Source organism: Oncorhynchus clarkii, chromosome 26 (assembly GCF_045791955.1).
Source record: "Oncorhynchus clarkii lewisi isolate Uvic-CL-2024 chromosome 26, UVic_Ocla_1.0, whole genome shotgun sequence".
In the NCBI taxonomy this organism is placed as follows: domain Eukaryota; kingdom Metazoa; phylum Chordata; class Actinopteri; order Salmoniformes; family Salmonidae; genus Oncorhynchus; species Oncorhynchus clarkii.
Genome location: NC_092172.1, coordinates 3853955 through 3873018, shown reverse-complemented (window position 1 = coordinate 3873018; position 19064 = coordinate 3853955). Strand labels below are relative to the sequence as shown.

Sequence of the window (19064 nt, the reverse complement as noted above, 5' to 3'; positions counted from 1 at the left end):
AGATGGTTTGGGGTAGAGTGAAGGAAAAGCAGTCAACAAGTGTTCAGCATATGTGGGAACTACATCAAGACTGTTGGAAAATTATTCCAGGTGAACTGGTTTAGAGAATGCCAAGAGAGTGCAACATTTTTTTGGTTACTACTTGATTCCAAATGTGTTATTTCATATTTGTGATGTCTGCACTATTATTCTATAATGTAGAAAAGAGTACAAACAACGAAAAACCCTGGAATGAGTAGGTGTGTCCAAACTTTTGACTTGAACTGTACATGCACGCACATAACATGTGTTCAGATGCAATGGTGTGTGTTGTGTGCTCACAGTACAGTAAGTACGTATGGATAACCCCAAATGCCTACGTATGCAATATTCCTCATGCTAAAAGTGTGCATGCATTTGTGTCCCTGTATAAGTCTGCGTTTGTATCCTATGCATTTTACCACCTACTGATCATGACTCCAGACACAGCCAACAGCAGGGCAGCAATGAGGGCTGAAGTCCCCACAGACAGAACCAGGGCCAACTGGGACAGGGAGGGCTGGGGAGGCAGGGGAGACACCTCTGTCAGGGGAGAGAAGAGATCAGATCTGGGTCAAATACATCTTATTTGAAGAGCACCACGACATTATCTGAATATTAGTGATGGACACTAATGCTTTTGCATTTTATCAATACTATATTGCCATATATCGGTTTAATAAAAAACATTCCAAAGGTGTGAATGTTCACTTTTCTGTTCAAGTCCAGACAATTGCTTGCTGATTGCCCATCGAGCCAGGTGTGAATGTTCGGAGAGCCTAAACTTACCCATATCAAACACTATGTGTGTGTGCGTGCTGTCAGGACTTGCCCTTTTGGGTGAGGATCATATGCGCCAGATCCCCCCCTCTCTCCCACCACAGTTTTATGACGGTTGTAAATACCTGCAGGAAAACGCTCTCTCCCACTCATTCAGAAATGGAAGTTAAATTCCATTGCTACCACAGAGAGAGAAGTTGCAGTACGGTGACATCAAAAGGTTGAATAAAGAAACAATATTTCTGTAATCCAAACAGTTTGAAAGGTCCGTGGGTAAAGAACAATTATGTCAGAGCAGTTGTTTTGGGATCTCTAAGGTTGGTTTAACAACATAACTGGTAAATATACACATTCAGAGATACAGTTATCAGGTTTACATCTAAATGTTGTGGAACTTACAGTTGAAGTCAGAAGTTTCCATACACTTAGGTTGGAGTCATTTAAACTTGTTATTCAACCACTCCACACATTTCTTGTTATCAAACTATAGTTTTGGCAAGTCGGTTAGGACATCTACTTTGTGCATGACACAAGTAATTTTTTCAACAATTGTTTAGACAGATTATTTCACTAATAATTCACTGTATCACAATTCCAGTGTGACAGATGTTTAGATGCACTAAGTTGACTGTGCCTTTAAACAGCTTGGGAAATTCCAGAAAATTATGTTGTGGCTTTAGAAGCTTCTGCTTATTGACATAATTTGAGTCAATTGGAGGTGTACCTGTGGAGGTATTTATATATGGCCTACCTTCAAACTCATTGCCCCTTTGCTGGACATCATGGGAAAATCAAAAGAAAGCTGCCAAGACCTCAGAAAAAAAATTGTAGACCTCCACAAGTCTGGTTCATCCTTGGGAGCAATTTCCAAATGCCTGATGGTACCACGTTCATCTGTACACACAATAGTATGCAAGAAAAACACCATGGGACCACTCAGCCATCATACCGCTCAGGAAGGACACACTTTCTGTCTCCTAGAGATGAATGTACTTTGGTGCGAAAAGTGCAAATCAATCCCAGAACAACAGCAAAGGACTTTGTGAATATGCTGTAGGAAACAGGTACAAAAGTATTTATATCCACAGTAAAACGAGTCCTATATTGAAATAACCTGAAAGGCCACTCAGTAAGGAAGAAGCCACTGCTCCAAAACCGCCATAAAAAAGCCAGACTACGGTTTGCAACTGCACATGGGAACAAAGATTGTACTTTTTGGAGAAATGTCCTCTGGTCTGATGAAACAAAAAAAAGAACTGTTTGGCCATAATGACCATCACTATGTTTATAGGAAAAAGGGGGAGGCTTGCAAGCCGACGAACACCATTCCAAACGTGAAGCACGGGGGTGGCAGCATCATGTTGTGGGGGTGCTTTTCTGTGGTAGGAACTGGTGCACTTCACAAAATAGATGGCATCATGAGGCAGGATAATTGAAGCAACATCTCAAGCCAAGTTAAAGCTTGGTCGCAAATGGGTCTTCCAAATGGACATTGACCCTAAGCATACTTCCAAAGTTGTGGCAAAATGGCTTAAGGACAACAAAGTCAAGGTATTGGAGTGGCCATCACAAAGCCCTGACCTCAATCCCATAAAACATTTTTGGGCAGAACTGAAAAAGCATGTGCGAGCAAGGAGGCCTAGAAACCTGATTCAGTTACACCAGCTCTGTCAAGAGGAATGGGCCAAAATTCAGTTACACCAGCTCTGTCAAGAGGAATGGGCCAAAATTCACCCAACTTATCTTAGCTTATGGAAGGCTACCCAAAACGTTTGACCCAAGTTAAACAATTTAAAGGCAATGCTACCAAATACTAATTGAGTGTATGTAAACTTCTGACCCACTGGGAATGTGATGAAAGAAATAAAAGTTGAAAGAAATAATTATCTCTACTATTATTCTGACATTTCACATTCTTAGAATAAGACAGGGAATTTTTACTAGGATTAAATGTCAGGAATTGTGAAAAACTGAGTTTAAATGTATTTGGCTAAGGTGTACATAAACTTCAGACTTCAACTGTATATTATTAAGTATGAAACTATTTGTGAGAAGATGAAATGTGATGTTAGCCTTCTAAATGAGAATTGTTTTTCATATAAAAGTTTCACCAAGTCAGTAACCACGGCCATGTGAGCACAGGCATTGTGGCAACGTGATGGAACCACCCTCCAATGTGAGTGCTTATAAACGACTGTAATGAAATGTACATTAGACCAGAGAACGTGAGAATGCAGTCCACACGCAGATATGGGTAAGAAATGTACATCTCTAGACGTGTAAAACGGGCGTGTAAAATGGTTCTAGCTCTACATTAGACCAGCATGACCGACAGCGTGAGCTGAAAGGTACGAAATGGTTGGAAACTCTGAAACTATCTCTCTCGAAGAAGAAGAAGAAGACTTCACAGGAACATTCAGTTTGCAGCTGTTTAAGTACTATAGTCTAGGAAACTCAACCGAGAACCACCGGGTGGTACTCTGAAAGACTCATTCTAAAGACCCATTCTACAAAAGACAGGATGATCTCTGGTGGACAACCAGAGACATACAACTCGAGACTTCATGTCATATTACTATTTTCAACAGACAGACAGCAAAGACATACACACGTAAATATGTACATGGCAATTCTTTCAAATGAGCGGCCGTGCATGTGGAAAGTATTTGCATTTCCTTGAGCATAGTTATCAGCTGTATGTACGTTTAGTGGAATTCCTTTGTCTCTCCCTCTCCTTCTCTTTTGAATCCGCCATTTTGCAAAACAAGATGTCATATCAGTTTAATCCACCAGGGATTTTTCATTACATTGTGTAGTAATCCATGTGTAAGCTCTCCTGTTTGTATGTTTATGTAATACTGTGATTATTTAGTTAGTTAGTAAATAAATAATTAATCCTAGTTGTATATCGCTGATTCATCATTTATGCTAGGGTTCGTGTAGATATCCAAGAGTTTTGCGACATTCAGAATGAGACTGAAGGTAAATAGGAATTAATTAATTGACTGTGACTGATGTAACAGATATGTATATCTTTAGAGTTTAGTCGGGAGAAAGTAATTCGTTAAACAACTTTTACCATGGTGCCCCAGATTACTGCTTAATTAATTGTTAAATTATTAACTTAATGGCGTAATTATTGAACGTGGTATGTAATCATTTTTATAAAATAACAGTCAAACACTATTAATGATAGTCAAGACACGACAGTGCTCATTTGTGTGTCAACTAACTATTTGTATGACTTTTCAAATATCTGTTTCATTTGTACTTACTGTCCACAACTGTAGATCCAAACAATGTGTTCAATTGCAGTTTGTGTGTGTGTGTGTGTGTGTGTGTGTGTGTGTGTGTGTGTGTGTATGAGAGTGAGAGAGAGTGTGTGTGTCTCTGACCTGTTGATGAGTTGATACAAGACACACCGTCGCGGGCCAGTACAAAGTCCTCGTCACAGTAACACAAGGTCCCCTCCTCGTTCTTGTGACATTCGCCCGTCTCACAGTGGCTACAGTTTAGCACGGGGCCGATGATCACCTCTCCATCACTTTCCATACCTACAGGCACAGACACCGGACATGGTCAACAGGATACATGCTCCGTCATGGTTCAGTTCCCACTTTTATCGTCCTGCCCGGGGCTTGAACCAGCAACTTCCGGCTACTGTGGTCCACCTCACTAACCTTTACCTTGCCGGTTGCCGCCCTATAGTTCATAGAAAGTGTTAGTGTGATTGTCTCTCATTTCATCATCTGTTACCTTTCAGAGGGTCCAGGAAGGTTTCTCCCTCTGGGCTGATGAAAGAGGAGCCGTCGTCTCCATTCTGCTTTGGGTCATTAGCTTCAGAGGTGTTGCCACCTAGAGAAAGGGAGGGGGGTGGTGGTGGTAATAAAATATCACAATTAGTCAGTGAACTTATTACAGAGTACCTTAATGGTATAAATGTTTTATTTAATCTAGAGTGCTACCTGATGAAATATGTAATGAAAGATAATGATAATTTGTTAGACCAACAAATAGCAAAGGGACAGCCTACCTTAACATGTTAAGACAAGACTGGAGATGTAATGTCATATTATTTTTGTTATATATTCATGTTACAATGCTATATACTGTATATTTACTGTAAATATGTTTTCACCTACCTCTATAGCCCCCTCCTCCACCACCGGTTGTACAGGCACCTCCCCCTCCCCCGAAACCCCCTCGGGTCTCCCAGCTGAACTTAATGCAGGGCTGCCCCCCCTGGCCTCCGAGTATGAGGGGTCTCCCGCCCTGAGACCCAGGGTTACTGTCATGCCAACCTCCGCCTCCACCTGACACACACAAAGACACAAAGGAAAAACCCCAAGACAGTTATACACTGAAATAAATAATGTACACACATTTACAGATACTTCTTGGATATCCAATAAATCAATTCATCATTGATTGAGTGGTTGATTGATTGATTGATTGATTCCTTGATTGTCATAGTATTTCAAAGTTGCAAGTAAGTCTTCACACGGGGCACCATATAATGTAGATGTAGGATGTTTTCATGGGATGGGCAATGATAATATTATGATTATTTGATTCAAACTACTTAACATCCACCCATTCACACTCAGGTCCATTGTCTGAAATAACATCACAAGGAATGCCTCCGGCACCGAGCCAAAAAGACAGTAAATACCCCTGTATCTGACAGAGACTTGGCAGTAATTTGTAGTTGGGGCCTCCCCCTCTCCTGTCACAAGCAGGCTCGAGCTGTAGTCAGCACTAAAAACCCTCAATTAAACCTACCAACACTCTCCAGGCTTGCGTCTTGCCCTAATTTCTCCTCCTCTTTCTCCTCTTGGTTACAGAGAGAATGAAACAAACAAAAGTAAATCCAAAACTTGTAAAAAAGAACACCCTATGAATGCCAGCAACAAACAGCACTGGCAGAGTGAATATTTCATTTCGCGCTCACCAGGCTCCACTCACAGTAAGCCTAAGGCCTACTGAACAGCCTAATCAATATATTATGTTCTGCGAGGTGCAGTCAACTCAAAACGAGTGAATAATGGAGACCAGGATGTGTACAAAATAACGGTAATGGAGAGGCGTTGTGTTTGCACCCACGGTAGAACAGGAGAGAGAAAAAATATGAAGGAATAGACATGCAAGGTTGTCGTCTTGTCCTGTCTTGTTTTACTAGTAAGAAAGATAAATATGACAATGCACAGAGGTAGCGGGGCTATGAAACGCATGCATTAGGGATGGAATAGAAGTACAAGAAGTGTACTGAGAATAAATGTTTTTTTAAATAGATGTGTGCATGTTAATGTATGTTTCTATCTGGGAGCAAACACATTTTCTTAGGACTGTCAAACGATTTACTTAACAGATGTCTACCTGGAGTACACCCAGGCAGACATACCCTCATAAAGACACTAAAACATAACTACAAATCCAATTAAATGATTGAGTACAAACTCAAACTGTTACTGTTGGACAATATACTCAATAATATTCTCTATTGCCATAAACAGAACTACACAAGCAAAAAACTGGAATACACCCCAAATCAGTGTATCTTATCCAATACGACATACGTACGTAAATACGTAAATCCCTTGCATTTTGCAACTCAAACATCAAACTTTCAATTGTCCTTGCTGGCAAAAACAGGAAACAAATAATAACTGTATACAAGCTGATTTAGCAATACTGTAAACTAACATTACCTATCCACTCCAAAGGATACTCCAGAGCACAAACCACTGAAAACATGCTTTAATTTATTAGGATCCCCATTACCCAGCGACAAAAATGACAGTCTTACTGGGGTCCGTCATATAACGAAAAATACATTTACAGACAAAATACTTCACAATTTAAATCCATTTAAAAACATTAGCATGTAGTGTGTGTGCATCTATCAATTACACATACATGTCAGTACATACACAACAAGTAGGTCACATGTTGGAGACATTGTGTTGTGAGGTTTTGCTTTATATGTTTTTGAAACCAGGTTTGCTGTTCACTTGCGCTACATAAGATGAAAGGGAGTTCCATACATTCTTGGCTCTGTATATGAGATGGAAGGGAGTTCCATGCACTCATGGCTCTGTATATGAGATGGAAGGGAGTTCCATGCACTCATGGCTCTGTATATGAGATGGAAGGGAGTTCCATACACTCATGGCTCTGTATATGAGATGGAAGGGAGTTCCATACAAACATGGCTCTGTATATTAGATGGAAGGGAGTTCCATACAAACATGGCTCTGTATATTAGATGGAAGGGAGTTCCATGCACTCATGGCTCTGTATTATGCTGTACACTGCCTTGAATTTGTTCTGGACCTGGGGACTTTGAAAAGACCCCTGGTGGCATATCTGGTGGCGTAAGTGTGTGTGTCAGTGTTGTGTTTAAGTTGACTTTGCAAACAATGTGGAATTTCTAACCATTTCTATTACTGGCCACACATTCCAAAACAGACTGCAACTCTTTGATAAGAGTTTCAGTGACTTCCTTAGCTGTGGTTGCTGATGCGTATACGGTTGAATCATCAGCATACATGGACACACATGCTTTGTTTAATGTCAGTAGCAGTTCATTGGTAAACAGAACAGAGTAGGGGCCTAGAGAGTTGCCCTGCCGTACACCGCAGTTTACGTTTGACATTAGAGAAGCGTACATTAAATAAAACCCTTTGAGTTCTGTTAGATAGAAAGCTCTGAATCTGCACTGAAATCTAACAATACAGTTCCCACAGTCTTCTTATTATCAATTTCTTTCAATCAATCATCAGTAATTTGTGTCAGTGCAGTACATGTTGAGTGCCCTTCTTTATAAGCATGCTGAAAGACTGTTGTTAATGTATTTACAGAAAGTGGCATTGTATTTGGTCAAAGAATATTTTTTCCAACAGTTTGCTAAGAGCTGGCAGCAAGCTGATAGATCTTCTGTTATAGCAGTGAAGGCTGCTTTACCACTCTTGGGTATCGGAATTCATTTTGCTTCCCTCCAGGGAGTGGCTATAGAGTCAACTACCATCCCCAGTAGCTTTTCATCTAAGTTGAATAAGAATAATAAGTCACGCCCTGACCTACTACACCATAGAGAAACAAGGGCTCTATGGTCAGGCTGTGACAATTGCTGATCAATAACAATCTTTTTTCCACCTCTCCCACTACCTTTACAAAATTCAAACTTGCAATGCCTTTCTTTCAATATTCGTTTTTTTATACATGTGTTCAATTTCTCACTCTTCATTGTTGGTATTTGCCCACAAGTAATCATAAAAATAATTGGCTACATAAAATTGTTTTGTGATGAAAAAGCCATTCAATTTAAAGTACTCAAGTTTTTTCCCATCATTCTTAACATCATTGAGCTTGGCTTCATAATACAATTTATTCATTTTTTTGTTGAGTTTAGTCACCACTTTTACATTTGCAGTAAGCCAATTGGGGTCACTCCTCAATTGTCAGGTGTGCCTTGTTAAAAGTTGACCTTAATTACCTCGACTAACCTGTCCCCCCACACATTGGCTTGGTACTGGTATCCCCTTAGCATGTAGCCTAATAACAATAACATTAGCCTTGTTATTGTTATTTATTGTGTAACTTTTTTTACTATAGTATATTTAGCAATTATTTTCTTACTCTGCATTGTTGGTCAAGGGCTTGTAAGTAATTTTAATAAAGCATTCACGGTAATGTCTGCACCTGTTGTATTCGGCTCATGTGACAAATAAAATTTGATTTGTGATGAGTGGTAAATAATTATATTGATTTGTTAATAGAAGTCAGTAGGGGAGCCCGCCTTTAAAAGGCTGTCGTTTTAGTGAACTAAAACTGAACAGAGGGAGCGGGATACAGGAGACCACAATGGATTGGGGGTGCTTTGCTGCAGGAGGGACTGGTGCACTTCACAAAATAGATGGCATCATGAGGAGGGGAAATTATGTGGATATATTGAAGCAACATCTCAAGACATCAGTCAGGATGTCAAGACATCAGTCAGGCAGGGTAGCCTAGTGGTTAGAGCGTTGGACTAGTAAGCGGAAGGTTGCAAGTTCAAACCCCTGAGCTAACAAGGTACAAATCTGTCGTTCTGCCCCTGAACAGGCAGTTAACCCACTGTTCCTAGGCCGTCACTGAAAATAAGAACTTGTTCTTAACTGACTTGCCTAGTTAAATAAAGTTTAAAAAATAAATAGCTTGGTTGCAAATGGGTCTTCCAAATGGACAATGACCACAAGCATACTTCCAAAGTTGGGGCAAAAGGCTTAAGGAAAACAAAGTCAAGGTATTGGAGTGGCCATCACAAAGCCCTGACCTCAATCCCATAAAACATTTTTGGGCAGAACTGAAAAAGCGTATGAGAGCAAGGAGGCCTACAGACCTTGCTCAGTGACACTAGTTCTGTCAGGAGAAATGGGCCAAAATTCCCCCAGCTTATTGTGGGAAGCTTGTGGAAGGCTACTCTAAACGTTTGACCCAAATTAAACAATTTAAAGGCAATGCTACCAAATACTAATTAAGTGTATGTAAACTTCTGACCCACTGGGAATGTGATGTTACAAATAAAACCTGAAAGAAAAAAATTTCTGGATTTGTTGAGTTTAAATGTATTCCAGCAGCACGTTCCAGCAGGTATATCTCACTGATCATCCCCAAAGCCAACACCTCATTTGGCCACCTTTCCTTCCAGTTCTCTGCTGCCAGTGACTGGAACGAATTGCAAAAATCGCTGAAGTTGGAGACTTTTATTTCCCTTACCAACTTTAAACATCAACTATCTGAGCAGCTAACCGATCACTGCAGCTGTACATAATCCATCTGTAAATAGCCCTACATACCTCATCCCCATACTGTTTTTATTTACTTTTCTGCTCTTTTGCACACCAGTATGTCTACTTGCACATCATCATCTGCTCATTTATCACTCCAGTGTTAATCTGCTAAATTGTAATTAAATAAAGGTGAAATAAATAAAAAAATAGTTTGAAAAAGTAGTTGCTTTCTCAGATCTGTATTCAAGTAGTTTTAAGTTGTAATTTTTTGTTGTAGTCCTCTCCAAAGTAACTTTGATTCCCCAGAAATGTTGTTACTTTCCACAAACCATAGTTACAACTATAGTCATCCCAGGTCTGGCACACACACACGGAAACATACATATAGTCAAGCAGTTCTTCACAATACACACAGTGATTTACCTGCTGCGCCAGACTTCCCGTTGCGCCCTGGTACATTGTGGCCGTCCATCAATTCATCCTGGCTGTCGGATTGGCTGCTGTACCCACGTCCCCCACCCCCACCTGCAATGATCAGGGGGATGTGGACACCCCTCTGCACCTGTTACCATGGCAAATTAGTCCATGTGACGTTATCAATCTCTAGCAGAGCCATACTCAACAGATAGACCGACAAAAATAAATAAATAATCTAAACCCATTTGATCCCTGGTACCATAAGATCAAACATAAGGTATGGCAAAATGTGTAAAATTGCAGGAAATTAGCTTTAAAACTAACATTTTCTCTCCGGCCCATGGCAAAACGTGTAAATTGCAGGAAATTAGCTTTGAAACTGGCAAAATGTGTAGAATTGCAGTAAATTAGCTCGGAAACTGGAAATGGTTCTATCTGCCAATAAGAGGGGTGTGAACAGGAGATCTGGGACCAGGTTAGCCATTTTACTACTTAATCTTTATAAATACACACATACATATATATATATATATATATATATATATATATATATATATATATATATATATATATATATATATATATATATATATATAAATATTTATATATAGTACCAGTCAAAAGTTTGGACACACCTACTCATTCAAGGGTTTTCTTTATTTTTACTCTTTTCTACATTGCCAAATAATATTCAATATTGGAATCATGTCGTAACCCAAAAAATGTTTGAGATCTTTCAAAGTAGCCACCCTTTACCTTGATGACAGCTTTCAACACTCTTGGCATTCCCTCAGCCAATTTCATTAGGTATTCACCTGGAATGCATTTCAATTAACAGGTGTTCCTTGTTAAAAGTAATTATCTGGAATTTCTTTCCTACTTAATGCATTTGAGCCAATCAGTTGTGTTGTGACAAGATAGGGGTGATTTACATAAGACCAAGCCCATATTATGGCAAGAACAGCTCAAATAAGCAAAGAGAAGCGACAGTCCGGCATTACTTTAAGACATAATGGTCAGTCAATCCTGAAAATTTCAAAAACTTTGAACGTTTCTTCAAGTGCAATCGCAAAAACCATTAAGCGATATCATGAAACTGTCTCTCATGAGGACCGTCACAGGAAAGTAAGACCCAGAGTTACCTCTGCTGCAGAGGATGAGTTAGAGTTACCAGCCTCAGAAAGTGCAGCCCAGATAAATGCTTTACAGAGTTCAATTAACATACACATCTCAACTGTGTCGAGGAGATTGCGTGAATCAGGCCTTCATGGTCGAATTGCTGCAAAGAAACCATTACTAAAGGACACCAATAAGAAGAAGAGACTTGATTGGGCCAAGAAACACAAGTAATTGCCATTGACCGCCGGAAATCTGTCCTTTGGTCTGATGAGTCATAATTTGAGATTTTTGGATCCAACCGCCGTGTCTTTGTGAGACGCAGAGTAGGTGAATGGATTAACTTTGAAAGTGAAGCTTGGGGGAGGAGGTGTGATGTGTGGGAGTGATTTGCTGGTGACACTGTCAGTGATGTATTTAGAATTCAAGGCACACTTAACCAGCATGGCTACCACAGCATTCTGCAGCGTTACACCATCCCATCTGGTTTGCACATAGTGGGACTATCATTTGTTTTTCAACAGGAAAATGACCCAACACACCTCCAGGCTGTAGAAAGAGGAGGAAGGGAAGCGCAACTAAGGTACACAATAGTAAGTTTTGGTAGATAGAAGGTGCTCTTTGGTAAAAGGGGTAAATTAGTCATCAAAAAGAAAGGAGGACCAAGGCACTCTTCATATAATTGATTAAAATGCCTTTATTAGTATGGCATGTTCAATAGAAACAACATTTTTTTTTAAACGACGCGTTTCGGCTGCATGGCCTTCGTCAGGGAGTACAAAAAAAGAGGAATACAAGGTCCTCTTTTAAACAGTTTATCAATTTGCCCTAATTGGAAGAGGGAGTGGTTGCACAATTGATTGGACACACCTAGTAAGCAATACTATACACATTGAAATACTGTAGCTATGTTATCATAAAAATACAACTCCAAACTAGAAGTATCAGAACACTAAAAGGTAGTTCTAACCTTAAATATGAATGGGAGAAGTGTCAAGAAGAAGAAAGCTAAATATACCATAGTACACTAGAACACAGCAAAACATGAACAACAACAGTCTAACCATAGCTGAGGGCAATAGAGCAAAATGTCCACTAGATGACAGCAAGGCTGTGTAAGGGCTATTTGAACAAGAAGGTTAGTGATGGAGTGCTGCATCAGATGACCTGGCCTCCACAATCACCTGGCCTCCACGATCACCTGACCTCAACCCCATTGAGAATATTTGGGATGAGTTTCATAGTTTTGATGTCTTCACTATTATTCTACAATGTAGAAAATAGTAAAAATAAAGAAAAACCCTTGAATGAGTAGGTGTGTCCAAACTTTCGACTGCTACTGTATATATTTTGTTTACGCTATATTTTCCCCCCAATTGGCAGTTGCAGCGATGAGACAAGATTTTAACTTCCCAATGGACTCGGGAGAGGCGAAGATCGAGACTTATGCACCCTTCGAAACATAAACTGCCAAGGCCCAGTGCTCCTGTACACACTGCTCTCTTAACCCGGAAGCAAGCCGAACCAATGTGTTAGAGGAAACACCATCCAAAGTCAGCTTGCAGGCTTCAGCCTGCCACATGGAGTCGCTAGAGCATAATGGGTTAAGGAAATCCCACCAGCCAAACTGCCCCCTAACCCGGACGACGCTGGGCCAGTTGTGCGCCACCCTATGGGGCGCACGGTCAGGCAGTGACACAGTCTAGGATCAAACCGAGGCTGTAGCGATGCCTCAGCACTGCGATGCAGTGCCTTAGACCACTACGCCACCCGGGAGGCCCTGGGTGTGAACAGTTTTGATTCTCATGGGTTGCGAGGTGGGGGTTTGTTACTTCGCCGATAAATGACAATATTCATCTGGAACTTTGCCAACCAGGAAATTTGTGTGACCGTAACAAATAACACTTCAATACCTCTGCTCTAGCATATATTATACATTTAATGGATGTGTGTTTAGACCCGGTTCAGCCCAGCTTCAATTAAAAAGGAACAGCTGAGGGACATGTAAAAAACATATTCATAAATCTAAATCATCTAATATATCCCCTTTCCTTTCATTTATTTTCCTAACTTCTGTTCCTCATCAGACTCCTTCCTTCCTTCCTTCTTACGCATATCTGACAGTTGAAAGCAATATGAAATACATCTTTACCATATCAGTGATCAAGGAGGGCAAGAAAACTGGGAAAGCTTTATAAGACTATCGGGACGCGGCCTTCTCTCCTTACCTTGAACACATAGGTGGCTCCGCCTCCGCCTCCTCCGCCTCCTCCGCCCCCGCCCCCTTGGACCCGCTTCTTGTTTTCCAATGGCATCTGCTCCACACAGATCTTGTTTAGGATCTCGTTGGTCTACCAATGAGAATAGAAAAAGAGTGAATCCCTCAGTTTCTTTAATCACTCATTCGAGACATTGAATGTCTGTGCAATCCAGGCTTCCTCATAAATCATGCATTGATGTCAATGGAAGATATCCGCTGAAGTCAAGTTCCATGCTCAGATCTTTAGTTAGAATTGTGCCTTTACTAGCCTAGTAGCCTATTCCCAGGTCTGTTTGTGGTGTCTTTCCAACTTCAACAGTCATTGTCCAGCCAAACCAGATGTGACCAAGACCATATGAGTTGGCAAGACAGCACAAAGTGATCTGGGACCAGGCTTTTTACTGCATTTAGTGTGTTATTCTACCCAATCTGCCCATCGGCAACTTGGGCTATTGTAACAAATGAGAGACGTATCAAGAGCCAAACGACTAGCGGTGTTGAGGACAGGTAATAATAACCAAACAGCCAAGTCAGACCCGTCCTTCCAACCCAAAACTTTTCATCAACCTTGGCCAGTATGGGAGCAGCGAGAGCTCAATTTCACACAGAATTACTACTAACCCCCACCTGTTGCTCTTGCCATCCTGCTAGGGTTGAGGCACATAGTTTGTATGTGTGTGTAAGGGGATACAACTGAAATGAGTCTTACACATTTAACCCAACACCTTAACCCAACACTTTAAGGCAGGGGGCTACCTTAAATGACATCCACATCATCGGCACCCGGGGAGTTGTTGGGGGTTAACAGCCTTGCTCAAGGGCAGAACGACAGATTTTGCCACCTTGCTGATTCTGGGATTCGAACCAGTGAGCTTTTGGATACTGGCCCAATGCTCTTAACCCTAGGCTGCCTACCGCCCCGTGTGTGTGTGTGTGTGTGTGTGTGCATGCGTGCGTGGTGTGTAAAAGCCTAAAAGGATATTAATACTCCTACAGAAGGGAGGCTGTTTGAGAAACACTGAACACACCAACACCCTGAACTAATCATTTTTATAGCACCAACCACCTTTGGGAGTATCTACTCCCTTTGGGACTATAGACCTGATAGAAATGAACAGAGAGTCTGAGACCTCAAATGACTGCAGTTTCCCATTGACAATGTGTCTGGGCCACCTCTATGCTTTTCCTTGTCTGACATTTTTCTGCAATATATTTGATCCATTTTCCAAATGATTCCTGACTGAGAACCCCAAAGTGTAAGACAAATCCGGGATGAGGCCAAAAACAACATGATGGAATGAGAGTAAATTCATTCCAACAACGTTTACAGGTGAAATGGCAAGGCAATCAATGGGATTACAATTCAAACGTGTTCCCTTATGGTGTGAGAGGAGTTTTGAGGATGTTCTTCTTTTTCCGTATCCCTGAGACTTCAACATTCCAGTTTGGAATGTCGAGTTAGGCCATGCGGTAGTCTATAATAGGCTACTTATGGACTTCTGAAGATCTGACAGAATTTTGTATAGGTGTATAAGTGATAAAGCATTAGTGAAAGTATAAGTGATATATTCCATGTGGCTTATAAGAAGGCAAAATGAAGCATTACTATAGCCCCAAAGACTCCAGAATAAGAACCCTGGTTTTACCTAGGTCTGTCTTCATTGTATTTGTTTTTTCCCCCCAAGTTATCAGGCCCTTCTTATAGATATAGTCCTCTTAGATCTACACAGTCCTGGAAAAAGGTATACCCAAATGCACTTCATCCAACCCCAAAAATATGAATTAACCCAGAACCATTTAACTTGTGATGGTTTGGCCTGTCAATAAATCTTTCTGATCGATGCAGAAACAGAGTGCTCCTTTTTCTTGATTTTCCTGGACAGTCAACAGTTGAAGTGTCCTGGGTGAGAAATGTTTTTTGGATCTACTCAGTCCTTTTAGCTCTAAGTGCCTTCCTCAGAGGTAGGAGATAGTGGCTGATTTGGGATGGGGCATAAGTGTGAAAGTGTTGAGCCTTGACATTTATTCAGAATAGTTTGGGGAAGATGGTACTCACATTGGGGCAGGCGTCCTCTCCTTTTTGGCCCACCAGGATGTGAAGCAACTCGCCCTCCTGAAGCAGGAAGTCTGCTGTGAGTTGGACACCATGTGACTTGGCCATGGTCAATACACTGCGACCTCCAGCTGCCCCACAAGCTGTGATCCTGTTTTGGACATACACACAAACGGGAAGGCATGAACCGCCAGTGTATGGCATTAGAAATAATTTAACTTAAAGGTCTACCCCACCAAATTCACATAGACATGGGAGTTATAGATCTGTCATCCCCATAGAAACCAAGTCTGATAAGCTGTAGATCCGTTCTATGTGTGCTATTTCTATGCTTTCCGTCCCTAAGGTTAGCTTTTGAGTCTTTTAAATTTTGGTTATGTACTCCAGCTTTAAACAACCGAAAATACGATCTTTATATATACAGTACCAGTCAAAAGTTTGGACACACCTACTCATTCAATATATTCAATCAATATACAGTTTAGATTTTAGATTCTTAAAAGTAGCCACCCTTTGCCTTGATGACAGATTGGGTATTCTCTCAACCAGCTTCACCTGGAATTATTTTCCAACAGTCTTGAAGGAGTTGCCACATATGCTGAGCACTTGTTGGCTGCTTTTCCTTCACTCTGGGGTCCAACTCATCCCAAACCATCTCAATTGGATTGAGGTTGGGTTATTGTGGAGGCCAGGTCATCTGATGCAGCACTCCATCCCTCTACTTCTTTGTCAAATAGCCCTTACACAGCCTGGAGGTGTGTTGGGTCATTGTCCTCTTGAAAAACAAATGATAGTCCAACTAGAGCAAACCAGATGGGATGGATATCGCTGCAGAATGCTGTGTTAGCCATGCTGGTTAAGTGTGCCTTCAATGCTAAATAAATCACTGACAGTGTCACCAGCAAATCACTCCCACACATCACATCTCACAAAGACACGGTGGTTGGAACCAAAAATCTAAAATTTGGACTCATCAGACCAAAAGGACATATTTCCACTGGTCTAATGTCCATTGCTAGTGTTTCTTGGCCCAAGCAAGTCTCTTCTTATTATTGTTGTCCTAAGGATCGGCGTTCCGTCAACGGGACAGTTGTAAGTGATTCAATGCCTTATATCAAGAACTAAGATTTTAGAGTAAATACAAGTGTCTTATTTCCGCTGAAAGCTTAAATTCTTGTTAATATAACTGCACTGTCCAATTTAGAGTAGCTATTACTAAGAAAACATGCCCTGCTATTGTTTGAGGAGAGCTCCTGACAACAAAACACTTTTTTCAACGCGATAGGTTTGATAAATTCACCTCTGTAGGTGAAATGTGTACTTACATTCTGAAATCTTGCTCTGACTTATCATCCAAAGGGACCCAGACATAACATGAAGTGTCATTTTGTTAGATAAAATACTTTTTCATATCCTATAAAGGTCCATATAGCACGCACGATGGATTTTGTATTTCCACTTGTTCAACTTGCAAAGAAAGGAATCTGTGAAAATCTCACACTAAACGTTGTTTGAACAAGTCAAATCACATTCGTATCTATTCCTCAGAGATCCTAGAAGGTAACAAAAGTTCACTATTTCATTGGGGGTGTAGTATATCCTATAGGATACCATATTTGGGCTTTACGGGAGTATCCGTAAGCCATATGTTTGCCGGAAATGACATACACAAATCTAACTGAGAAGAGAAAGGCTATAATGCATTATTCCAGCCAAGGTGCAATTTAGATTTTGGCCACTTGTATGTGCAATGTTTTAGACTGATCCAATGAACCATTACATTTCTGTTTAAAATATCCTATGAAGAATGCCCAAATGTGCCTAATTTGTTTATTAACATTTTGTGACTAGGGGGCAGAATTACAATTTTTGGAAAAATAACGTTCCTGTAGTAAACAGAATATTTTGTCAGGACAAGATGCTAGAATATGCATATAATTGAGAGCTTAGGATAGAAAACACTCTAAAGTTTCCAAAACTGTAAACATATTGTCTGTGAGTATAACAGAACTGATATTGCAGGCGAAAGCCTGAGAAAAATCCAATCCGGAAGTGACTCATCTTTTGAAAGCTCTGCGTTCCAATTTGTCCCAATTGAGCAGTGAATGGGCTATCAACCAGATTACTTTTTCTCTGTATTCCCCAAGGTGTCTACAGCATTGTGACATAGTTTTACGCATTATTGTTGAAGAATACCCGTAAGCGGCTACATTGCGCAAGTAGTCACCTGATGGCTCTCAGAGTGATTCTTGCGTAAAATACAGATGTAGCCATTATTCCAATCGGTCCTAATGAAAAACTAATTGTCCCGGTGGATATATTATCGAATAGATATTTGAAAAACACCTTGAGGATTGACTATAAACAACGTTTGCCATGTTTCTGTCGATATTATGGAGCTAATTTGAAATATTTTTCTGAGTTTTCGTGACTGCAATTTCCGGGCGATTTCTCAGCCAAACGTGAAGAACAAACGGAGCTATATCTTTTACACAAATGCTTGTCTAGCTTTGGCTGTAAAGCATATTTTGAAAATCTGAGATGCTTTCTGCCAAAATCAGATATGTCTATGTCCTGGGAAATGCTCTTGTTATCTTTTTACTTACAACCTCATGCTAATCACCTTACCCTATGTTCGCGCAATATCCCGCGGAAGGGGTCCCGATCCCAAAGAAGTTTTAAGAACGAAAGAAATTCCACAAATTAACAAGGCACGCCTGTTAATTGAAATACATTCCAGGTGACTACCTCATGAAGCTGTTTGAGAGAATGCCACGAGTTTGGAAGCTGTAATCAGGGGAAAGGGTGGCTACTTTGAAGAATCTCAAATATAAAATACGTTTTGAATTGTTTAACACTTTTTGATTCCATTTGTGTTATTTCATAGTTTTGATGTCTTCACTAATATTCTAAAATGTAGATAATGGTAAAAAATAAAAAAAAACCTTGAATAAGTAGATGTATCCAAACTTTTGACTGGTCCTGTATATATATTTCACAGTAATTATTTCTACTTGTTTTATCACATAATCAACATTTTTGTAACCAGGTAATGGCAGATTGATTTCTACATATTGCACATTTAAAGCTAAAATACTTAATTGGTGAAACTGCCAAGGCCGTTTAGAATTTATCAACAACAAATAAGTTACTGCAAACAATGAATACTGTTTTTTTTTCTTCATTGCACAGCAGAATACGCACTGCTGGATACTTCTCTCTGTTTCATGAACAAAACAAAATCAATAACAAAGGTGCTGTGGGCGAACAGTGACGCTGATCTTTAATGCTGTTAATATTAAGAGCATTCCAATAATGCGTTACACACAGGTGGTATAGTGCATTATAAGGCTTCTGTAAACAGAGCATGTGTGAGGATCCTTGCTGAAGACAAGAAGCAGGTACAGGGTGAACATTTAATAAACAACGGACATGAAACAAAACAGGAACAGCGTCTGGACAGGGGAAAAAATAATGACATCAATGTTGACACAGGGAACAACCTGAGGAGCAGACAGATATAGAGGGGGTAATCTTCAAAATAATGGAGTCCAGGTGAGTCCAATATTGAGCGCCAGAGAGGGGGAGCGGGAACAGGTATATGACAGTACCCTCCCCCTCGAGGGGCGCCACCCGGTGTCCCACCTGG

At 40.5% G+C, this 19064-nt stretch overlaps 1 protein-coding gene across 1 annotated transcript in view; it reads right to left on the bottom strand.

Moving 5' to 3' along the window:
* Positions 1-19064, bottom strand: part of LOC139384404 (ALK tyrosine kinase receptor-like) — a 658145-nt gene that overhangs the window by 44972 nt on the left and 594109 nt on the right. The window contains 7 exon segments of the mRNA XM_071129162.1: positions 448-561; positions 4194-4352; positions 4555-4653; positions 4941-5111; positions 9993-10131; positions 13331-13453; positions 15419-15566. Of these exon segments, the coding sequence (XP_070985263.1) occupies positions 448-561; positions 4194-4352; positions 4555-4653; positions 4941-5111; positions 9993-10131; positions 13331-13453; positions 15419-15566 (953 nt within the window).